Below are 24272 nucleotides of genomic sequence, written 5' to 3' on the forward strand. Positions count from 1 at the left end.
TTTTTAAAAAGAGACTGGATGTGGCATCAGTGCCATGGGCTGGGAACCACGGCGGGGTTGGATCAAGGGTTGGACTTCATGATGTCGAAGGTCCCTTCCAACCCAGCTGATTCTATGATTCTATGATTGGCACCTCAGAGTGACATCTGAAAACCATGCCATGGGCACTTCGACCTCAGCTACCACTATTCCCATCGGACAACTCCAAAGGTAGCTTTGGAACACCAGGAGACAGGCAGCAATCCCGTCGCCGGGGTGGGATTGCAGCATCAGAGCTTTCATGGCACTTTTTGCGTGGGTCTGGTCCCTGGGTCATTGTCCATCCTTGATTTCCTCACCCAAAACCCACACAGGGCACTCTGCTATCTGAATTATTTCTTCCTCTCTCATTGTCCACGGCAGAGCTCAGGACATTTGGCTCTCCTGCCTGTACAGGACCCCCTGCCTGTACTCCTGACCCAGGAGCCTGCTCCTGGGACTTGCTGGTCTTCATCCCACCCACCTTTCACCCCTGTCAGGCAGCTGAGAGACCTGCCATGAGCTCACCAGGGCACACCTGCCCTCTGTGTGCCCCCTCAGCCGGCCACTTACCTTGGCTTTCTCAGCCAGCTGATTTTGGACGCTATCCTGCTTGGCACAATGCTTCTGGATTTCCATCTGCAGCCCCTCCAGGTCCCGTTCCAGCTCCCCAATGTGCTGCAAAAGCCCAGGGAGGGCAGGGGTCTCACCAGAGGAACTGGGCATTGCCTCTCTGGAAAACTTCCACTCATAAGCAAGATGTTTTCCCCATCTAACCCACTTTGCTTACCCTGGAATTCCCTTCTAACCCATATTTACTGTGGTTTTATCAGCTTACCAGTAGAATTCCAACCTGATTTCTGGTCACATCCCCCCTGCATTGTAACACAGCATCACAAATCCAACCAAGTTTACACTTCCCTGGGTGGTTAGTCCCATTATGTGCCTTCCAGTGCAGGAGTTGAATTCCAAACAACTCCCTTACAATGCCCAGTTAATTATTCCCTGGCTGATGCATTCCTGCAGCCACTGCTTAGCCCTGTGCTCCATCACCCCAAAACAGTTTCAACTCACATTTCGACAGCTGATTATTTCTTGCTCTCCAAGGTCACGCTTCGTTTCCTCTTTTATTCTCGAGCACTAGAAGGAATGGCAACCAAGGAAAATATCCATCAGGGCAGTGACACCATCACTCCTGCTGTGAATGGAACACTGGCACAGGCTGCCCAGGGCAGTGGTGGAGTTGCCATCCCTGGAGGGATTTACAAGAGGTGTAGATGTGGCACGTGGGGACGTGGGTTAGTGGTGGCCTTGGCAGTGCCAGGGGAATGGTTGCACTCAATGATCTCAGAGGTTATTTCCAAGCTCAGCAATTCTGTGATTCCTAGGCAATCCCTGGCAATCCCATAGAGCCTGTGCAGCCTCTGCCCCTTATCACACTGCTGATGCAGCTCTGCCAGCTGAGGAGGAGCTGCACATACAGAGAGACAACCTGCTGCACAAGCCACTTTCTTTAAGGGAAAATCCCGGCCCAGGCCACAGGGAGCCCCACCCCCAGTGATGGGGTTTCCATGGCTCCTCGGGAGGATCTTGGCATGAGAGCTTTGTGTGAACAAACAGCTCCTGTGCTCACAGGAATCCAGGGCACAGTGATGCTGAGTGAGGAGGGAGATGGAGCTGGGGAAGGGGACCCTGATCCGTGGCCATCACAGGACACCCTGGTGTGACCATGGGACCATCACCACCACATCCCAGTGGTACAGTTGCATGACTCCTGTTTGTGTGCAGCCAGGATTCACCTCGGGACTCCCCAACAAACAGCCACCCACATACAGCTGCTACAATCCTCACAAGGGAGAAGCACAACTCTTCTCCACCTGCTTTCCCACCTTAACCCCTGTGTGAGACCATAAATTACTGATGCCCTCGTTGGTCCTGCCAACCTTGGCAGAAACAACTGCCAGCTGGTTGTCCTTCTCTCCATTTTCCTTCTTCAGTTTTTCAATCTCTTGCTGGAGCTGCTGAATTTTCTGCTCCTTTTGCAGGACCTCCCTTTGCAGGCTGCTCACCAGACCTGGGAAAAACAACTCTGGTGAGAGGTTACACAAGTGCAACATTCAGATGAAATACTGGGAAGGAATTCTTCCCTGTGAGGGTGGGGAGGCCCTGGCACAGGGTGCCCAGAGAAGCTGTAGCTGCTCCATCCCTGGAAGTGTCCAAGGCCAGGTGGGACAGTGCTTGGAGCAACCTGGGCTAGTGGAAGGTGTCCCTCTCTATGCCAGGGTGTTGGAACAAGATGTTCTTTAAGGTCCCTTCCAACCCAAACTATTCCAGGATTCTCTGATTTCTACAAACCACTACAAATCAGTTGTTGCCTGGACAGCTTGGCCAATGCTTGCTTTAATCCAGAGCCAGTCCTAAACTGCTTCATGCCCTGACCCAGAGCTCCAGGGACACAGCACCTGCACTCAAAGCCTGGTCCTTCTTCAACTTCTCGCTTTCTCTCCGGAGCCTCCCGATCTCCAGGTCTCTTTCATAGAGGGAATGGCTGAAAACCTGGCTCGAGCCTTTCTGCAGGTCACTGATCTGCAAAACACAGATTCACTGTGTTCCTCACCCAGTCACTCACTGATTCCCCTCCAGAGAGGGAAACCTGGCACATCCAGGTCCTGGTTTGATGGGATTGCTCTTTAGCATCTTTGACTAACTCTCGGGAGTCATTGCTTCAAATAGAATCACCTTAAATGTGCTTTGGCTGTTCCTGATGAAATCCTAATGCCAGAGGCATGGAGAAGGAAGGAAGGAAAAAAGGAAGAAAGAAAAAAAGAAGGGAAAGAAGGAAAAAAACCCACCTCCCTCATTTCCCTTGGTTTCAGACATGGGACCTGCTTTTCCCCAAACCTTTGTTACATTACAAACTTGTATCAGAGAGGTGCCTATGGAAGTATCCGGTACCTGTTCCCTCAGGGCTTTGATCTCCTCTGTTTTGGCTCCCAGCTCTTGATTGAAGGCCAGCAGTTTCTGGGTCAGTTCAACCTCGTTCCTCGCCGCCGCCTGGGCCAGTTTCTTTGCCATGGCCGCGACCTCCTCCTGCAGATCTCTTATCACCACGTCTTTGCGCTTTGACTCCGTTTCCAAACCAGAGAGGTGACCCATTTCCTTCTCCAGCTGCAGCAGCTTCTGAGGGCAGATTGCAGGTGCCATTGGCCAGTCTGCAGATACTCCTGGCCCAGGGGTACCCGCCCATGGCCATCAGTGCCGTGCTCACCCGGCCTCCCACATCCTCCAGCCACCCACTGTCCCCATCCTCTGAGCAGACCCCTCGGGAGGCAGTCCCCACACCCTGCTGGGACTCCTGGTGGGACACACAGCCAGCTGGCAGGGTTCTCCTGCTCTGCCAAGGACCAGGACAGGGATGGCATTCCTCACTCTCTCCCCAGCATCACCTTCTCCTGCTGGAGGAGATCCGTGTTGTGAGTCCCCAGGGAAGGGGCTCCCCCCACACTGCTTGCACAATCACCTGAGAAGCTGGTTGAGACTGGAAGAAAGCAAAAACAGCAGCAGTAAATATCAGCACGAGAGGTGGTTGCAGGCAGCAGAAATGCTCCCTGCCGCATTCTTTGTCCCAAAACTACTCCAAGGCAGTGGCCACTGTTCAAGGCATGAGCTTGGTTCACAACCAGCAGGGAAACCACCTATTTGGCACTAAAATGACACTTACAGCACAGTCTGCACAACAGAGAGGAATAATTCACCTATGGGAACCAGAAAAGCCTCAGAGCAGCAGAGACACAGCAGAGAAAAGCTCCTCTAATTTTCCAGCACTGCTCAGCCCCACAGAAAGCTGTGCATTTTTGCACAAAAGGGGATCCTTTTGGCTCTGCTCCCCAAAAAGCAGAGGGATATGTGCCAACCTGGGGCATATGTGTCCCTCCCTTTGCCCTCTCTGTGGTTTCCAGTTCAGCCACTGCTGGGACTGCAAGGTGCTGCCCCTGCTTTGCACGTTTAAACCCTACTCTTGACTTTGTGTTGCTTATGACTTCAAAAAACCCAACCCCAAACAGGAAAACCACAGCATGGTGCATCAGGCCACAGCATTAACGGCAAAAGTCATGTTCTCCAGCTATTCTATTCCCCCAAACCCTCACCTTTGCTTTGTTGCTTATCACATACTTTATTTCCAGAGGTGTATCAGCTACGGATATACTTTAAAGTTCCTGCACTTGAGGCAGCCACTTCAAAGGAGGAAAAAAAACACCACTTCAAACAGGAGTCAGGAATAGGTACATGAGTCACTGGTGCAGATAAAATCAGTCATCACCCTTCTGGGTCACATACCAGGAAAAAGGAAGAGGAAACATCCCTCTGCAGAGGCAACAGCGCTCCCTTTGGGGTGTCACAGCTCATTTCTTCCCTGACCCAAATGCCACCCAGGACCACACACAGTCTCTGATTAGCTCCACTGGACATGGACTCACAGCTGGTTGCTCAACACTCATCACTTCCCCACTCCATTTAACTCCACTCAGCACCAAGTTGCTCTGTGAGGACACCAGGGCACAGATGTTTGGGTTTGGGATCATGGATTACCTGGCCTCACCGCAGAGCTCCGGCTGAAGGTGTCCAGAGAGGCAGTGCTGGCCACGCTCCTGTCCCAGGCGCTCAGGGGTCTCCTCGGCAGAGGAGGATGGGGCTGGTGGCCGAGGGCTCCAGGAGTGCCACTGCCTGGAGAGCCAGGGGGATGCTGCCACTGCAGTGAGGGCAGGCGGGGGGGAGACACGGGAGCCGAGGGTTTGGGCTCTGCAACCACCTGGAGCTGCCCCGCCCACCCTGTGCGACGTTTCAAGGGGGGACAGGACACCTACGATGGGAAAAGACCTTGTTATCAGCAAGGATTTTAGCCCTGGATTCATGTGCCCCATGCCATAAAAAACCCAGGCACAGATCTCAGTGGAAGCGTGGTTTTAGTCCCTCCCCATTTCCATTGCCCAAGGATCAGATTTTAATCAGGGCATTCAGGCTCTTTGCTGAAGCAGAAGGAAATCACTGAGGTTTGCTGCTTTTTGAGCTTTTCCCTCTCCATCTCTGCCCTAATTCTGCACATCATTTGCACGATCTAGAGGTGCTCCTCTCACAGCTCTCCTGGCTCACACATGGTCCTACCTCATCGTTTCTGCCATTCACCCCACTGAACCAAAGCCTCTCGTTGTGCTCCTGCCTTCCCATCACATTTACCAGACCTTATGCTGGGCACGTCAGACCCAGATTTAGGACACTGCTGTTCTCCTGAGCTTTCCAGTACGATGAGGACAAGCCACTGTCAAGGTTTGCACTAAACATCTTCCAGCACAGCGTCGGACCTGGCCTGGATGTGAGCCCTCCAACATCTGGGTGTTAACAGAGCCCAAACCCCCAGGGAATGCTCCCTGCCACTCCAGCACTTTCCCTTCTCCTGGAGCACATCCAAGCCCTGTTGCTTTTGCTCACGCTGCTACCCATGGCTCTTGCTCACAGTGGGATTCCACCAAAGCCTTCCACTGTCCCTGTCTTGGCCCTTATCCTGCGCTTGGAGGCACGGCGGGATGTGATTCCCAGCCGGGTGCTGCTCCTCTGTACAACATGTTCCTCTAAGACTCTAAGAGGAGTGATCTCTCCCTCTGTTAGACACCTCACAGGGTGCAACTCCGAGGTGGTTCCTTCCCTGCCGTCAGCAGGGTCAGGCTTCAAAGCTGCTCCTCCACAGGAGGATCAGAGAGCCCAGAGTAAGGAATAGGCACCCCACAGGCATCCTCTGCATCGCTGTGCAAACCTGCTTCTCTGTGTGCACCCTGCCTTTGGGAATTCAGCTGCTCACTGCTCCAGCAGGGTCTGGCATTACCTTACCAGCATCTTGGATTCTTCAAGAGCCACAGTAATAAAAATGATACTGGAACTTATCAGTTGCTGTAGGTTTGATGTAAAACCCAACTTCCCTCCCACTAAGTGGCTTGGGAGGAATCATAAAACGCAAATAGAGGAAAAGCACGTTTTCCAGATCTACCTTCTCTCACGCACCGTTGTCCCGTCATTTTCCGTTTCCCTGCCGAACCGCCAGAGTTTCTTCAGCAGAGGGAGCTCCAGCTTTTCATTTCCCCCCCTCGCCTTTCCTCAGGATTGCCCAGACCTGGGAACCTGTTCCTGCTCCCGGAGCCTTCCCTGGGCAGCAGCACCCACCCACCTTTCCTTGGCAACTTTCCCTGGACATCCCCATCCACGCTTCCCTGGGCATCCTTCCAGGGCCAACAGCATCCACCCTTCCCTGGGCACCTTTCCTTGGGCAGTAAAACCCACACGCCTTTCCCTGGGTACTTTTCCCTGGGATGAGCACACCATCCTTCCTCAAGATACCCTTCCCTGGGCAGATCCACCCAGTCTTCCCTGGGCACCTTTCCCTGGGCGGAACAACTCACCCACCCTTCCATGGGCACTCTTCCCTGGGATCAGCAAGCACCCCATCCTTCCCAGGGCAGGAGAACCCCATCCTTTCCTGGGCACCTTTCCTCGGGCAGTAGAACCCACCCACCCTTCCCTGGGATCAGCAAGCACCCCATCCCTCCCTGGGCACCCTTCCCAGGGATCAGCAAGCACCCCATCCCTCCCTGGGCACCCTTCCCTGGGATCAGCAAGCACCCCAACCCTCCCTGGGCACCCTTCCCAGGGCAGCCCCACCCAGCCTCACCTGGGCAGCCCCATCCAGCACCAGCTCGAAGGCCGCTCCCGCGGTGCCGAAGCGCAGGATGTCCCCTGGCCTCACCCCCACGGCCGCATTCTGGACCTGGCAGCTGTTGACAAAGGTGCCGTGGGGGGAGTTGAAGTCCTGAAGGATGAAGCTGTTGTCCGAGGCGGAGAACTCCAGGGCCGCGTGACGATCTGCTACGCCTGCGGACTGGGAGCGGGCAATGGGCAGGCAGGGAACGCTGCTGGAGGTGGCTCCAGGTTTGTCCCCGCTTTGCCAAGCCCCCTTTCTGGTCATAAATCCCACCACACTTTGCATGGAGGACTCCAGCAAGCCCTCCTCCCTGCATCCAAACCACCCTCTGCTTTAGGATGATCAGCTGCCCCGCCCCTACCTGCAGGACGATGTCGGCCCCTCTGTGGCTCCCGATGGTCGTGGTGTGGGGTTTCAGCTGGAAACACCCCTCCGAGCTCTTTAGAAAGGCTCTCATTGCCCAACCCCCAAACCTGCAAGGCTTCCCCAAAAAATCCCAACTCCTCACTCAGCAACCCCCCCACCCAACACCCAACCTGAGCCACGAGCGGCCCCAACAACTCAAACACTAAAAACTGTGCGAAATGACCCCAAAAGCGGCTCTGTCCCAGCCAGCAGTGCCGCTGCAGCCTGGCAGTAGCCTTGGAAACCTCAGCCACGCTGGGGCCCGCTGCTGCCTGTCTGGGTGAGTTTTTCCCCTTTGTTTTGTTTAGTTGTTTTTTTTTCCTCCTTCTCCTTTTTCCAAGCAACTGGCCTGGCAGCACAACAGAGCTCCGCGCCGGCGCGGCCGCAGCTCTCGGTGCCAGCTGGTGACACACGTGGGAATGTGCATCACAAACCTCACTGCCACCTGCCAGGGCTGCCAAAGAACCTTTGAGTCCCCATTTGACTTGTTTTTTTTATTTAATATCATGCACACACACACACACACACACACACACACAAACACGTTTTGCAACCACGGGCAAGGGGATAAATGTTGCTGCCAGGTGATGGGGACGCTCTCACCCATCAGTGCTTCTCCATCCATATTCCTTGGTCCCAGGCTGTCAGGAACTCTTTTTCAGCAGACAAAGGGAAACCCCCCCACCTTTGCCACTAACACCCCCCAGTTTGGCCTCTCCAGTCCTGCAAGATTCTATCATATTAATAAAAAAAAAAATTAATTTAATTAATTAATCATCTCGTTAATTTTGAGGAAGAAGTGGAAGATTTTGCAAAGAAGAGCTCTGCAAACCTCTGTCAGTTTGAAGCCATTCCCTTTCGTCCTGTCACTCCAGGCCCTTGTCCAAAGTCCCTCTGCAGCTCTCTTGGAGCTCCCATTAGGTACTGCAAGGTGCTCTAAGGTCTCCCTGGAGCCTTCTCTTCTCCAGGCTGAACTCACAAGTTGTCCTGGAATGTGAGTTACCTTCTGGAGACGCTGAGACACAAGTGCAATGTTAAACACATCCTGATTTCTCACCTACTAGTGTGGTCCACCTTGGACAACCAGCCTGAGGTTGGGGTAAGATGAATTTGCTGTTAGGTGTGTGTGGAAGAGACAGCTGTGCTCTCTCCACCCTCTTCTCCATCACCCTCACCTTCAGGAATAACCATTCCCTTACAGTGCCTCAGGGATAAGCCATCCTAGGATAATGATGGTCATGGCTCCTGCACTTCTCAGCATCCCACATCTCCCTTTGCTTCCCAAATACCATCGAAGGACAAGCAGGAAAGTAGCCAGAGATGCTCATTAGCCATTTGGGCATTTTTGGTATAACTTCTGCATGAGTCACAGCTCATGTCACTGCAGTCACTGCACTTCATGGCAGTCTTTCAGCTCTTTTCCTACATGGGACACTGGGAAAGATGATGTTTTTGCCAGTCTATTTCATCAAATGGGATTTTCTGGCAAAGAAGCTCAATAAAACTTCACCTTCCAACTGCTCAGACAAGAAACTTCACTTTATTCGCCCAGATTTTCTAGGACAACTGTTAGGGCTGTATTTCTTCACTAAAGGGAGAGGACTTCATTCCCAGTGGGTTCTCAGGGGCACACATGCCTGGGACACAACCTCCAAGGAGCTGCACCACCTTTACATCCCCTCAGCAACACCCACACGGGACCCCCCACCCCACATCCCTCTATCTGGGGTATATTCTGCTTTGTCTCCTTCTCTTCAGTAAGAGAGTCCCTTAGTTAATGAGGTTATTTTGCCCATCTGAGAAGGTGCCTCGGGGCACAGCAAAGTGAAACTCCTGTGATGCAACAACAGAAACTGAGAGATGCAATGGGAAATAACCATTAACAATAATCCATCTGTTGGATGGATTTGGACCAGCATATCTTTGCCTTCATTTTGGTCACTTGGACTCCTCTCATATCAACCACAGCATCAAGTCAACCTCTGCTGACCAGTCCATAACATGGACATGGTTTAGTGGTGGACTTGGCAGCGCTGGGTTAACGGTTGATGTTCTTGGGAGATCTTTTCCAACCTAAGTGGTTCTATTGTTCTATGATAACATCAATATCAGCATCACACCAACAAAGCCACCTCCACATCCCTCTCAGACCATCCAAGGGAGCCTGTGGATGGATGTGTTGATGACTTTGGGGCCAGTGGCTTTGCCAGCATGGAGTTGGGATGCCCATGGAGCTGGGATGCCCATGGAGCTGGGATGCCTATGGAGCTGGGATGCCCATGGAGCTGGGATGCCCATGGAGCTGGGATGCCTATGGAGCATCTCCCTTACAACAGCCGACGGATTATAAACCTTGGGAAGGACCAACCACCCACGAGTGCACACACACACAAACACAACGTACAAAACATTTATTCAGCCCCAGTCTGCCCGCACAGGATGCCCAGCAGTGGTTTCACCCTGCACCCCTGGCACTGGTGCAGCTCCCAAACCCCCCCGAGTCACCCACTCCCCTCGAATGGAGCACAAAACACAACAGGGAAAGCAACTGAGGCAGGAAATCCATCCTCTACCCGAGGAGCACGGGGCCCCTTTCAGCTGCTTCCCACCAGCCAGCAGAGACCTTGGCAGGAGTCAGGGCTGGCCCTGGGCCACCAGCCCAACCCAGCTGGGAGGGGGGGAAAGCCGTGGTGCTGCTCTGGCAACGCGCTTTCCCTTCCTCAGAAAGAAAAGACACCCCCAAAAAAAGGAACATTTCGCTTTTCCACTTGGAAAAATCCTTCTTCAGCATCAGTTTGGTGGCTTGGAAAAGTCTTGCTGGAGGTGAGAGGCAGAGGAGGTGAGAGGATGCATTGGGTGGTCTTATATCAAACACAATAAGTGACACTTTTGGTACATCCAGCCTTCATTTACTTCAGAGCAGCAGAACCTGTGGCATTCAGGCTTCTTTCCCCACAGTCTTTTGTAAAACCCAGTCCCAGGGAAAAAGTGTCCCATCCTTGTGCTGCAGTGCTACCACACCCATCACATCCTCCACGTGGCAGCTTCCAGGGAGCCCTGGCTGCTTCTGCACCCACAGACCAAGCCCCTCTTGGCCCGGTGGGTTTATAAAAACCCTCAACCCAGCAGCATCACAGATCCCTCCTTTTTTTTTTTCATTTAAGGCATTTGCTGGCTCACCGGCGCTTTCTCCTGGATCTCCTCGTACTTGGGCGGAGGGGTGAGGGGCTCTATCGTGACAGGGACGGTGCTGTTCCCCTGGTCCAGGTTTAGCCTGATGTCCTTCAGGTGCAGCTTCTCTGACTTGATCCTCCGGACCTTCAGCGGCTTCAGGCGCTTGCTGAGGCGGGAGCTGTGCCGGCTGGGCTGTCTCTCCGTGCCTGGCTCCGTGCCTGCAGCTCCTGGAGCCTGGCTGCTCTCATCCAGCCCCGTCAGAGACTCGTAGGAGGGCAGGGAGACGCTCAGCCTGTTGCTCCTGTCCGAGTCTCTGGGCTCCGAGTAGCCCGTGTTCATCACCTCCTCGTAGCTGGGGACGTAGTACTGGGAAGACACGTCTTCATCCTCTTCTTGACTGGAGGGGAGAGAGTTAAGGCTGTGGGCACAACATCATTTCAGCTTTGCTGTGGGTAGGGGATGGAGAGGAAAGAATAAAACCACCCCACCCTCAAAGGCTTAACTAATTATTTGCCCTTCTGCATTATATACCGGCCCCTTTTTGCTTGACAGAAAAAACCATGACCCCACTTATGTTCAGACACATTTTGTTTCCTTATGTCATATGCTCATCTTTGATCTCTGCCCACAAACCCCTTTTCTATTGCCTAGCAGTGAATTATTCCTTCAAAAGAATACCAATTTCTCTCCTCCTCTCTCAAAAATCAGTCAAAATACATTTGAAAGGGACATCACCTATCTTCCTTCGTTGTTCTGATGTCTTTTGGGTTGGGTACCTTGAGGCAAAGAGATTCTGCAAAGAGATTTAGCCCTGCACTATGTCACTGTCTATGCACAGGTTTGCACATCAACATTTGCCATTTCTTTGGCATTGTGAAGTTATCTTTTCAATCTAATAGGGAAAATTGGTTTTCTGGGTGGATCTGCAGACCCTGACAACAGCCAGCAGAGCCATCATCCTCTCCTGCCCCCTTGTATCCCATATTGTCCCAACACCTCCCTGCCTCCCTCTGCACAGGGAACTGCACCCGTGTTTGTCCAGCCTGTCCCTGCAGCAGCAGCCTTTGCTCTGCTCCATGCAGATCCCTGAGCAAACAGCAGAGCCCTGCAGACTTTCACCAGGTCTAAACTCCATGGCCAGCCTCCAAGGCTGCTGGGCACATCGGCTGCACCCAGTGAGACAGCACCTCTGCTGCACCTCCGGCTCCTCTCCCAGCCTGCTCTCTGTGTCACCCATCACCCTCCCACCGTGTTCCCTCTCAGCACACTCCCATGTGCCAACCCAGCCAGGAGTGACACATCTCAGCAACGCTGGCTTGGCCACAGCTCTGTCTAGACCCCATTTTATACACCAACAAGGCTCCCTTCCACCTACACAGCTCCATAAATACAGCTGGAGTCATTCCTTTCCCATCTCCAGGACACAGCAGAACCCCAAACCACGACATGTGCTTGCTTATTTCAGCACACGCTGCCACCAGCCTTCCTCTCCTTGATCCAGACCTCACTGAGCTGCAACAACAGCCCCTGGTGTCATTCCTACCCCCGCTCCCGCTCCCTTTCTCCCTGGAACACCTCACCTGTCCTCCTGCTGCGAGGGCTCCACAGACACGTGGCGCTGCACGTGGGCGATGGCGATTTCCTCGCTCTGCCTCTTCTTGTCCCGGACGTTGAGGCAGAGGGAGACCAGGAGCAGGAGCAGCCCTGCTCCCACCAACACGTAGGCCACCGAGAAGGTCTTGCTCTTCAAGATGCCCCTGGAGCCACGGTCGGGTTTGCTGCTGTTCCCGGCGTGGGTGGCAGGTTTTTCGGGGGGGCCGAAGCCCGGGACGAGGTTCCAGACAGCCATGATGATGCCGAGGACGAGCATCCCCAGCCCGATGGCTGTCAGGGCGTAGTGTGAGCCGTTGGCCCGGGACTGGGCCATCATTCCTGCTGCTGGATGGCCGGGCTGTCCCCTCCTCACAGCATGGCTCGGGGCAGGGGGGCTGCAGCCCTGCTAACATGCCCTCCCCGGGCAGGATATGAGCTCTGGGAAGAGAAGGAAAGTGATGGTTAGTCCATGGCAAAATGCAAAGTCTGTGCAGTCATAGTAGCCACGATGATATTGTTTCATTTATGTAACACTGGAAATCTCACCCTGCCCTGCCTGTGGAGAGCACGTTGGGATATAACAAGGCAGCTGGATCCTTGCTGGCCATTCCCATCCCCGCCCTTTGCTACTTTCTCAGCCGTGATAATCACCAACCTTTGGAAACAATCAAATTACTGATGCTTGCTAAGGGCTTAGATTGCCCGTCCTTAGGAGTGTGATAACTGAAGTCTTCACAGCACCAAAAAAGGCCACCCAAATCAACTTCAACAGCCCTTGTCAATGCAAACCAACCTGGAAACGCTGAGAAACACATCTCTAGCTGAACAGCTTCTCCCTTTCCCTACAACTGGGATGGAGCAGGGCTGCTCACGGCGCTGGCTGCCTGCCCTGCGATGCCTTCCTTCCCGGAGAACAGAAACCAGAACTGCCTCTCTCCCAGCCAACCCGACCCTGTGGCTTCCCCCAGCTGCTGCCAGCAACGGCTGCCGGGATGGTGAAGCCCTGTAGGGCCCTGAGCTCACTTCAGGTCGGTGCTCACCCTCCCTGCAGCAACACACACACGGGTGGTGAGTGCCCTGGCTGCATCCCATGGGAATGTCTGAGCACTGGCATTCCCGACCAGCCAGCCACGGGTGGGAACTCCCCCTCCACTGCCTCCACTGGATGTTTTCTGAGTTGCCAGGACCAGACGTGCTCGTTTTCTAAATATAAACTCATGGAGCCACATCTCCGGCCCACTCACTTCCCTGACCTCGGGTGCTGTGACCCTCACAGCAGAACATCCACATAAAGCCTCGCAGCTTTATGGATGTGCCAAGACCATGCCAGGGATCCCTCCTTCACTCCCTGGCTTCTGGACGCTGGTTTGGGCTCGAGGTCACCCTGGGCTGTGCTGCTGTAGGTGCTGTATCCACATCACCTACACACCCTCCAGCTCAACCCTCCGGCTCAAAAGCTGCATATTTGCTTGTTTAGCTTGAGTGCACGCCCAGTTTGCAGGGTCAAGGGCCAGAATAGAGCAGCACTCCCAGAAAACAGACCAGCTCCAGCAGGAAAAGACATGCACACAAGCCCGGAGAGGAGGAATCTGCAGAGAAACTTCCCTGCTCACTGCTGGTGCCCAGCATGGCTGGGGATACTCCCACAGGGGTGTCCCAGCCCCTTTGGACACATCCCCAGACCCGTGTGGGTCCAGGCAGGGCAGAGTCTTGGCTCCTGTGGTTTGTCCTGGGTTATGGGACACACATGAGCTGCTGAGCTCTGCCCAAAGGGAGTTGCTGGGAGGCAGGATGGGGCAAGCCCGTTGTTCCCCATGGCACAGCTCAGCACTGTGCCCAGCCCCAGCACCAGGCTGCTGCCCTGTGTGCTCCTCGGGGAGGGCATCCCCTGATCCCAGCTTTAATTCCACCCCAGTGAACACCTGTTGAAGATGTGGAAAACTCTGCATCTGAAATGTCCTCACCAGCATTCCAAGAGCCATCCTCCCACCCAAGCCCTTACACTGTGACTGGTGGTCCCAGCACTGGCCTCTGCCCTCCCACACAAAGGTTTCATTCTCCATTTGTGCCCTGTGGGCTTTTCTCCTTACCTGTGGATCCAAACGAGCTCCCATCCTCATCACAAACACATTGGCCAGCCAGGAGTTCACTTGAGAACTGCTGGGATGGCCTTGGGGCAGGAAAATTTTGTTGCACCCACAGTGGGCAGAGAACACACACAGGGCTGCTTGCATTTACCCATGGTGTCTAAACCTCTGTGCCTGTTCACAATCTCTGCGGCTTCCCTCAGGCACCTCAGTCCTGGAAGTGGCAGGATTTCAGCTCCTACGTCACCTCTGTGCCTGGAAGTTTTCCACAGATGCCTCACAGTGCTACCCTGCAGCCCAGCAATCAGATTAAAACAGAAGACTTGCTATTCCAGTCTGTATCTCCATTGAATTAGCTGCTCTCCTGGCTTTCCAGAGCTGCTTCTATCTCTGATCCAACAGCTATCCTGATGCCCTGACATCACAGCTGGAGAAGGGAGCTACTGCTGCCTCTGTCTCAGGTCCAGCATCCCCAGAGCTGTCTGGATGCTCATCCCTCAGTCACAGAATGGTTTGGGTGGGAAGGAACTTTAAAGCTCATCCAGTTCCACCCCCTGCCATGGGCAGGGACACCTTCCACTAGCCCAGGTTGCTCCAAGCCCCGTCCAACCTGGCCTTGGACACTTCCAGGGATGAGGCAGCCACAGCTTCTCTGGGCAACCTGTGCCAGGGCCTCCCCACTCTCACAGGGAAGAATTTCTTCGTAATATCCAAACTAAATCAACCCTCTTTTACTTTAAAACCATCTCCCCTTGTCCTTTCACAACAGGCCCTGCTGAAAAGTTTGTCCCCAGCAGGTGGGCAAGCAGTGCCTGAGTGCTCCAGCCCCCTCCAGCCCCATTCCCTTTCCCTCTGCCCACAGCATGGGATCCTCCCTGCAGCCAGACCCCCTCCACCTTGTCCCCCACACTCCCGTGCCCTGCCCTGACAATGATTTACACCAGGATTTCAAATCATTAAACTCCACTGGTGTACCTTCAAAGCCAGAGGGGCATCCACAGCTCCTCCGGGCTTCCCACACCTCTCCCCAAATCCTGCAGGCTGCCAGAGCCCAGGGACGCTTCCTGACTTTTCTTGGGACATTTCCAAGTGTTAATTGGGCATGGGAGGGCTCGGGGTAAGCCTGTTCTCAGCACCACACGCCACCACGCCTGGATGTGCCCGGAAGGCTTTGGCACAGGCACCCAGGTGGAACAGCAGCAGGGAGCACCTTCCCTTCCATGGGAGACAGACCCACCCAAGGGGGTCAGCCCTAGATCATGCCCCATATCCCCGTGCTCCCAGAGAAATGCCAGCCCCACTGGCTGACTGACAAGGAAGCCCGACACCCTCCGCTGCCCACAGCAGCGCCCACGCTCCTCTGCCCTCCACAACCTTTGGATTTTTCCCCTCCCATGACATCACCTTCCAGCTCACGCTCCAGCAGCAACACCTTTGTCACGGGATCACAAGAGATGAGTCTGCAGTTCAGGGAACAGGTCAAACCCCGACACAGTGACATGGGATGAGCTCCAGGGCTTCCTTTGCTCCCGAGGAGTCACTGGAGAACAGTGCATGGCTCCCAACACACCTCCATGGAGCAACACATCCCCTCGGAGCTGCCTCCCAAAACCAGGGTGCAACCCCAGCACTGGTCATAAAAACCAAAACTAATTGTTTGGAAATTTAAAAAAAAAAAAAAAATAAACCCATTCTCTAACTATCCAAGGATCCCAGAGTCTCCTCTCTGTTAGATTACAAGGCTCTACCTTCTTCCTCATGCTTCCACCCAGACAACCTGCTCATTAACCCCCTTCCCTGCTAATTGCTGACCTTGACACATCCTCAGCAGCTCGTTCCTGCAGTGGCCCTCATTACACAAGGGCCCAACCCACCAGGAGCACAAAACTCCATGTGGGGTTGGAAAAATGACACTCAGGACATGGATGATATTTTCACAGGATCCCAGAACAGTTTGGGTTGGAAGGAACCTTAAAGAGCATCTTGTTCCAACCCCCTGCCACAGTTTCTCTTTTTGTTTTTTTGGCCCTTCTTGCTGCCCCCTTACACCTGTCCCAGGAACAGGGATGTTTCTTGCCAGATACAGCCCAAGGAATGTGGGGAACACCCAGAGAAATCCAGCAGAGCCAGGAAAAGCAGCATCGTTGCTGATTTAGCCAATTTCTGATCTTTTGGACAAATCCCAACCCATTTTAGAGCATCCCATCAGGGAATAGAAACCTGGAGGGGCAGCCCCGTGCAGACCATCAGGGCTTTTCCACATTTTGCTTACACTTCCTGCCTAGAGCACAAAAGAATGCATCCACATCCATCACTCCCGACATTCCCTGCAGACATTTAAGAGCTATTTAACCCTCTTTTTTCCTTACGCTTCATTTTTAACAACCCCTCCTCGGCTGCACCTCGCAGTCAGCGCTGGGAGAGCAGCGGTGCTTTCCTCAGACCCTGCCCAAGGCTCTCCCCCTCTCCCACTCCAGAGGGAGCTGGGGGGGACGGGACACCCTGACTCTGCCACTTCCTGCAAAACAAGGGCGTCCCGGGAAAGCCCATTCCCGGGCTCAGGATGCTGCAATCCACCCGGCTGGCCGTGGCCCCCACAGCCACAGTGACAGGGCACACAAAACACCCCGTGTCCACGACACCATTCCCAAGCCATCTCCCTGTGCTGCATCCTTCGGAACTCCGGGAATTGCCAAGGCTTTCTGAAGTGGCAGGGCTCACACAGGCCACAGTAGCCGTACTCCTGAGCTGTAATCATGACTCTGCAGCAGCCATTGCCTTGACCTTTGCCACTGAGATATAAGAAACTGCCTCCCAGACTCTCTTCTCCCCATAATTCCATTACATCCATCCGAGCGGCGCCTGCTGGAAAGCGGTAATGGACAGGGACAGAGAGTCCTTTTACGTTTGTGTTTCAGGACGTTGCCATTTATTCCTGGGGACAATGTGCTGCTGTGGGCACCGAGGCTGTGCTGGCACCGGCTCACAGCAGGTCAGCGAGCCCTTGCTGTGTCCCAGCCACCGTGTGAACAGTGTCCCCTGGCTTTTCCTGAGCCAGGCTCACACTGGGACCTAGTGCCAGCCTAAGGCCTCCAGGCCCGGCTCTGCTAAACCAGGGATGGGGGTTTGAGGTGCTCACCTCTCTCTGGGGAGCTGAATTCCCTGTGTGCCCAGGCCTGGGAAAGCACGCCTGCCTGGGGAAATCCCAGCACTTTGACTCCTTCTCCCTTCTGCTTTCCTTTGGGCGCCACTGTGCACCTCTGAGCTTGGATTTATTTCTTTTTTAAATTCTCCTAATCTGCTGTTTCCTCTGAGATAAAGCCACTCCTCCACAGCCTCCCCCTGGTTTTTGTTCTAGGACCTCTCCCCGTCTCCATGCCAGAGAACACCCAGATAACACACTCTCCTCCAGAGCCTTCCAGCACTCAGAGACATTATCCATCTGCCCTTTTGATGCCCTCCGAAGCCAAACCCAGCATTCCTGCTTCCTCACAGCCCTCCTGGAGTGCTCTAAGCAGCTCCTGTGACACCACAGCAGCCCTTGGAGCCTTATCTCCCCTTGCTGAAAGCCACTAACCCGACACATCACACTGCCATCGGCCTCGCCAGCACCACCCTCCTCATCCTCACACAGGATTTTCAGCAACACCTTTTACCCCAATGCAGCATCACCTCTCCCCATGCTTTTTCAAAAGGTTCTCCAACAAGTGTGACCCACAAATAAAACCTATTGTGGATGGCTAAGGAGCCCACAAGGCAGGAAGGGAGCGAGAGGTGATGCCAGGGCACACGGAGCTGGCTGGGTAGCCAAGGGACACAGAGCAGCCAGGCACAAAGCAGGAGCGTTCCGCAGCGTGGGCACAGGTATTTTGATAGGGATGGAGGTTTTCTGGGAACTGTGTCACTACATGCCACCTGCACTGCTCATACAAGGATATTCAGTTGCTTCCGCAGAGCCTCGACACCAGTTTCTGCCTCTTAAATACACAGGGAACAAGAAAAGTGTGGAGCAGCACTGGGAGACAGACACATACCCAGGCTGCTGGAGGGATCCCTCCTCCCAGACTCCTGCTGGAGTGCAGGCAGACAGCCCTGCCCAGCCCTGGCCCCCTGGCATCTCCTCGTGGCACCGCCACGGCGCCGAACACCGACACTCAGCTCTCTTCAGGGCACCCGTGGCCAAACATTCCTCCTTCCCCGGGCACTTGCCTTCCTAAGGGTTTTCCCACCCGTGTAATTACACAGCTAAAATCAAAGGCATGTCACATACTTCCGAGTCACCTCAGTCCAGGGCTGGGTTCACCAGCCCCACACCCACATGTTCCTCACTGACACCTGGGAGGTTTCCCTTTCTGGCTGTCATGCCAAGATACCCAGGGCTGTGGACGGCTGCAGGATGCTTGGATATGCTGTAGAGGGATGTGTTGTGGCCACATCCCATCAGGCAGTGGCCAAGGTCTGCTCCAGAGAGCTTTAAGCTGGAAAGCCAGGACCACACCTCTTGGTGCAGCTTCACCTCTCTCAGGCTTCATCCGCTATGCAGAGGCGAGGGCAGCCCGTCTCCCATGGGACAAACTCCTGGAACTGCTGGTTTCTGCTCCCACATCCACATTTCCCAACAAACCCAGCTACACAGCAACGCTCGCCCCCACCCCGTCACCTCCAAAAATCAAATACCAGCGTCAGTACACAACCACTTGTGAGACACCTGTGGCTCTGCTGAACCCTCAAAGCCTCCAGGCCGCTCTTTCTTCAGCAGGAATGTCATGACAGGAAGAGCTGAGCCCCCATTGACCGGCGCCCGGCCCAGACCTGCCCTGCGCAGGTCTCCTTCTCCTTGGCTTTGTTTGCTTTCCTGGCTCACACACGGTCCCCGCACCTTCCCGGGGACGGACGTACCCGAGCCGTGGGCTCGTGATCCGTGACACTCCTGCTGAGCTGCCACCCACGGGACCCGGCTGCGAGACACCGGCGGGTTTGGCGTGGGGGTCACCTGGCACCGTCCCTGCTGCCGATCCTTCCCAAAACGGCCCGAAACGCTCCTTCCCTGAAGTGCCAGCTGAATCCTTCCCAAAACGGCAGCCACTCCTCCCCCCACGCTCAGCGCGGCCACCCCGATGCTCACAAGGGCCGAGGAAGGCGCCCCGAGCCCACGTGTCCCCAAGGGGTGACCCCAAACCCTGGGGTGTCCCCAAGGGGCACCGCTGCCCCCCAAACCCCGGCGCTCCGACCCTCCAGTGCCCAGCCCCCGCTTCGGGGGTGACTTCCCCCGCTTCGGGGGGGTTTGCTCCTGCTTTGTGGCGTGTTTCCCCCTGTTTCCCGGTGTTCCCCGCACTTTGGAGGTTATCCCAGCCCAGCCCGTGACTCCGACGCCCTCCCGGTCCCCGTTCCCGGCGGGACCGAGCCCAGCCCGCCCCGTTCCCGGCTCCCAGCGCTCCGGTGGGTCCCAGCCCGGCGGTCCCGTCCCTGCTCGGCCCAGGGGGTCCCGTCGGTTCCCGGCTCCCCCCAGCCCCACGTACCTTCCCGGCGGCGGCTGCGGAGGGTCCGTGCGGGGCCGCTCCGCCCTCCCGGCCCGGCCCTCCCGGGGCGGCGCTTCCCGGGACCGGCCCCGCCGCTCCCCGGGCTCTGTTCCGGGAAACCGGGACAGCGCAGGGGGCAGCAGCGAGGATACCCCCTCAAACCACCGCAGAGACCCGCAAACCATGGGGGAGACCCCTCCAAACCATCGGGGAGACACCCCCCCCAAACCGGGTGCGGGTCCCAGCCGGGGATGCCGATGGGGTCACCTCCTCGGAGCACTGTGCAGCCCCTGCTCTAAACATCACAGCCCCCATCTCCAGTTTAATAGAACCTCAAAATAATTTGGTTGGAAAGGAATCTTAAAGCCCGTCCAGTTTCACCCCCTGCCTTGGACAGGGACACCTTCCACTATCCCAGGCTGCCCCAAACCCCGTCCAACCCAACCTTGGACACTTCCAGAGATGGGGCAGCTACAGCTTCTCTGGGCAACCTGTGCCAGGACCTCCCCACCCTCACAGGGAAGGATTTCTTCCCAACATCTAACTAAAGTTTTAGTTTTCAATCTGTAGTTTAAAACCCAGCTTGTGAGGCATCTGCATTATGAAACCAGCTTGTGTGGAGCCTTTCCTCTATCAGTTCCCAACTCTGTGTGCAGAGGTCCTGTTTTGAGGAACCCAACTGCTCAGGCTCATCACTCCATTCACCAAGGCAAAGCTGACATCCCCACAAAGCCTGTGCTCCCAGGGAGCCTGGAAAGTGCTTTTTATCAGTCTGCTGCCCTCTATAAACAGTCACAGTTAACCACCTGCTTGCCAGGAAGAGCCATTCCGGGCATGGCCCTCACCATGGCTACTGGCCATGTGCCTTGTCCTCATAGCCAGACAGTCCCGTGGTTTCCAGACTGAACTGCAGGGACCAGACCTGAGCTTTGGCAAAACCTGTTGCAACTAATGCCGTGTCCAGTGTCACCTCTCCCCGAATGCCATCCCAACAACAACTGTGATGCATTTTTCCAGGCCCTTCTCACACCCAGCCATAATAATAAACACCAACAAAGACTCAAATTCTGTCAGAGATGACACTGCAGTTTTTCCTGTCCCTTAAGCCCTGCAAGTCCTTGCAAAGGCAAAAGCCATCACGAACCCAACGAAACTTGTCACATCTCCTGGCGTGATTCAGCGGCACCACAGCCCTGCCTCGGGGCCACTGGTGTTCAGGATTCTTGGGAAACCCCCCCTGCTTCCCTGCATCCCTCCCTCCCAGCACAGTCCCTCTTGAAGCTGACAGTATTCTCCACTGACTCACCTGCCCCGGCGCACGGCAGCGATACCTTCCTCCTCTAATCAAAGAGCCATCCCGAGAGCTGTTCTGTAAAAAGAAACAGTTATTAAGCACAGCTGCATATTTATTTTTTTTTCCCTCGTACGGATTGTTTTGCATTTTCTGGCTTGGCCCGTCGGCTCAGGCAAATTCACCCCACTTCAGGCAAACTTCCTCCTCTCCTGCCCCACCTTCCTGGGTCAAACACAGACCTGTCATCCCAAGCAGCTCTGTCAGTCAGGAGATATAACAGGGAATTATTTTCTGTATAAGAAAGCAGGGGGAACACGGACTTCACGCACTGACTGCCCCCGATCCGGCGCAGGGAGAGCTCCGAGCCAGGTCACCCCCCTGCAGAGAGGCCCTGGAGACTGTGAGCACAGAGGGGACATTCATAACTTGGCTCCTCAGGTTCCCACTCCACAAAGCTGAATTTTGGCCAGAAATGGGCTTTTCAGTGGCAGTGGAGCAGGATCAAGGCGGGAGGGGCTTGCTCGGACCCCTTGGATGGCTGCTAAGGCACCTGCCCTTCCCTTCCACACACTCCTCTGGGGCATAACACATTCACATCCATCTCTTGGTCTCGCCTTTCCAGCTCCAGCAGCCATCCCAGTGTGGGGATTTATCTATGGCAGCTCAACTCCTCCCCTTGCAAACACTCCCTGCCCAGTCCAGGGCAGGCTGCGACCTCTCCAGGGTGTTTATCCAGCCAGATATGCAGGATACAGAGCACAGGAATGCCAAAGGGGGAACTGAAGCCCCACTGGACCCACCAGCAGGTAACAAAAGGGCCTTTCAGAAGGGCATCTGATGCCCTGGTACGTGCAGAGGTGCCAGGGGCTCACATTACCTTGCCTTGGAGGCAGAAATGGCTCACTGGCAGTTTTCCTTGCTTTTTCCTGCTCAAAAGTGCTCAGCATGTATTATAAAGTCACCACTGAAAGCCCGGTCATATCCCAGGATTCCTCCAAACCTTTCCAACATCGAGCCAGAAGCACTGCGCTGGGTGACACGCTGCTCCTGGATACCTGCAGTTGGATGGCTTGTCCAGAAAGAGGGAAAGCCCATCCCTGGGAGTCAGGTCAGCAGAGCCACCAGACTGCACGTATATATTTTATGATATATAACAAGGTCATGGGGTGATAGGACAAGGGGTAGATCTAGATTAGATAGGAAGAAATTGGAAGAGGGTGTTGAGGAAGGATGTCTATCTACATTAGGATTAGAATATCTATTTAGATCTAGATTACATTAGAAGGAATAGGAAGAGGGTGGTTTGGCCCTGGCACAGGTTGCCCAGAGAAGTTGTGGCTGCCCCATCCCTGGAAGTGTTCAAGGCCGGGTTGGATGGGGCTTGGAGCAACCTGGGATAGTGGAGGATGTCCCTGCACATGGCAGGGAGTGGAACTGGATGAGATTTAAGGTCCCTTCCAACCAAAACCATTCTGGGATTCTATGATTAGAGAGAGACTTAGCAGCTAATTAGCACCAGAAATACAATATATATATATAAATATGTTATATATAATGGAACACGGCAGAGCCCCAGCTTTGCCCCCAGGATAAGAGTCCATCCCAGCCTGCTCCATGATGGGCTCCCTCACATCCCAGTTCCCAGCCCGGCCCATACACACTGGTCCATACTGGTATCTCTCTTCATCATGCCTGAGTTTCTACACCCCAGTTTAGAGAGTCCCTGCCGGGGCTGCAGGCTGGGAACCTGCCATGCAAGTGGGAAAAAGGAGGAAAACCAGCCACTCGGGAGGCATTTCCGCAGGCTCCCGGTGGGAGGGTGTGACCTGCCGGCATCTCCCGGCCAGGAGCGGAGCCGGCGGCCCCGGGACGTGGCGCAGAGCTCGGCGGTTCCAGTACAACCAGTTCAACCACCGCGCCAGGTCACCGTCTGCATTTCAAGCACACGCACGTCTGCAACCTGGAAAACAGCGTAAATAAAGCTGCCGTGTTTAACAGAGAGAATAATCGGTAACCTGCTGCTTCCTCCCGGAGCCGACCCGGGGGCTGCTGCATCCCCTCGGGGAAAGCTCTGCCTTGGTCAGGGACTCGGGAATAGGAGATCCAGGGTTTGAGGGTAACAGGGCTGGGAGAGAAGAGCTCCGGTGGTGTCGTGCAGGTGGGTATTTAAAAAAGCTGAGCAGACATTTAATGTAGCTTTTCAGAATTAGGAGCAGATGGTGAGCGAGGGCTTGTGCCCAAGAATGGGGAAGTGCTGGGAAATCACTCACCAGTGATGATAAAACTCCAAGGAAACCTTCCTACCTGGATATGGGGCTGATCGCAGCTCTGGTGTCCCGGCTGGATGGAGCAGAGCCACTTGGTCTGTGCTGCTGCAGGTGTTTGTGGGGGTGTCAGGTCGGGGCAGTGGGAAGCCAAGGACAGGGGCTGCTGTGGGGACAATGGCAGAGCAGGATATCCCAAAGGATAACTGCATCAAAGTTATCCCCTTTGATCCCCTGGGCTGTGCAGGCAAGGACTCAAAGGCACTTCCAGCATTGGCTTCATACACAAGAAGCAGCAGTAGAAGACACCTTCAGGGAAAACACTGAAAATGGGCGAATTAGTGACAGGCACATTCCTGAATTTCAGCAATCCCGAGCAATAAACCCACAGCCTCAGTGGTGGCCCTTGACACCAGCATTTGGGGAGATATCACCATCACCCACACTCTGTGACCGACCCCATCTTAAACCCCACCAACCTCCTGATGATTTATTCAGCTGTCTGGTGTATACCAGTTCAGCTCTTTATCACCGAAAATCTAGCCCGGGGAGCCGAGATCACCTGCTAAAGCCATGGGGTGAGTCAGTGCCAAGGCAGGAAACCTCCCAGACTCACCCCTGTTTGACCTCTCAACCCCACTCCTGACCCACACGTTACCCACCAGTGCACGGCTGTGGCACGGCAGGTAAACACGGCTCAGGTGGTAACATCAGCAGAGATGGTGTCAGGACCAGCACGGCCGGTTTACACACCAGCAAAGGGGTGCTGGAGTCCCAGGGTGCCCCCTCTGTGGGGTACCCCAGCCATCCCACCAACACAACACCCCGTGCCCTGGCAGGGCGCTGGGATATTTTAGACCTTTCTCGGTCTAAAGTCCTCACGGGGGAAAAGGCGCTCGTGAGCGTCTGCACAACAACGTGCCCGGTTCAAAGTGCACCAGCGCGGCGAGTCACACCTTAAACAAACAGACACGGGGCGCAGAAACTCGGGGACTGCTCACACGGTGGCAGCAGCGCAGCACCCAGCACAGCGGGGATGTAGCAGGGATGAGGCTGACTGAGGGGGATGCAGCAGGGATGAGGCTGACGTGAGGGGGATGCAGCAGGGATGAGGCTGAAGTGAGGGGGATGCAGCAGGGATGCAGCAGGGATGAGGCTGAAGTGAGGGGG

General features: G+C 54.9%; 2 protein-coding genes across 5 annotated transcripts in view; both read right to left on the reverse strand.

Moving 5' to 3' along the window:
- The window catches only part of FHAD1 (forkhead associated phosphopeptide binding domain 1), a 17484-nt gene extending 10261 nt beyond the window's left edge, over window positions 1-7223 (reverse strand). The window contains exons 1-9 of the mRNA XM_017831961.1: window positions 7128-7223; window positions 6737-6943; window positions 4609-4879; window positions 3465-3556; window positions 2974-3198; window positions 2481-2604; window positions 1962-2092; window positions 1093-1158; window positions 592-696 (exon numbers count right to left, since the gene is read on the reverse strand). Of these exons, the coding sequence (XP_017687450.1) occupies window positions 592-696; window positions 1093-1158; window positions 1962-2092; window positions 2481-2604; window positions 2974-3198; window positions 3465-3556; window positions 4609-4879; window positions 6737-6943; window positions 7128-7223 (1317 nt within the window). The remainder of the gene's footprint in view (window positions 1-591; window positions 697-1092; window positions 1159-1961; window positions 2093-2480; window positions 2605-2973; window positions 3199-3464; window positions 3557-4608; window positions 4880-6736; window positions 6944-7127) is intronic.
- A 2344-nt stretch (window positions 7224-9567) lies between these two features.
- On the reverse strand, window positions 9568-22181 carry TMEM51 (transmembrane protein 51). Of its 4 annotated transcripts, XM_017832047.1 has the most exons (4): window positions 21716-22181; window positions 20851-20913; window positions 11926-12376; window positions 9568-10763 (listed from the first exon to the last, which is right to left on the reverse strand). In XM_017832047.1, exons 3-4 carry the CDS (start codon window positions 12273-12275, stop codon window positions 10331-10333), a joined length of 783 nt encoding a protein of 260 aa, XP_017687536.1. In that variant the 5' UTR covers window positions 12276-12376; window positions 20851-20913; window positions 21716-22181; the 3' UTR covers window positions 9568-10330. The 4 variants fall into 4 exon arrangements, with proteins under 4 accessions (XP_017687536.1, XP_017687539.1, XP_017687535.1 ...); XM_017832050.1 differs by lacking the exons at window positions 20851-20913; window positions 21716-22181 and adding an exon at window positions 19545-19594 and having other exon boundaries at window positions 9568-10742; XM_017832046.1 differs by lacking the exons at window positions 20851-20913; window positions 21716-22181 and adding an exon at window positions 19545-19594.
- Window positions 22182-24272: the final 2091 nt, after the last annotated feature.

This window comes from Lepidothrix coronata, unplaced genomic scaffold, assembly GCF_001604755.1.
Source record: "Lepidothrix coronata isolate B3197 unplaced genomic scaffold, Lepidothrix_coronata-1.0 Scaffold198, whole genome shotgun sequence".
NCBI classification, from domain to species: domain Eukaryota; kingdom Metazoa; phylum Chordata; class Aves; order Passeriformes; family Pipridae; genus Lepidothrix; species Lepidothrix coronata.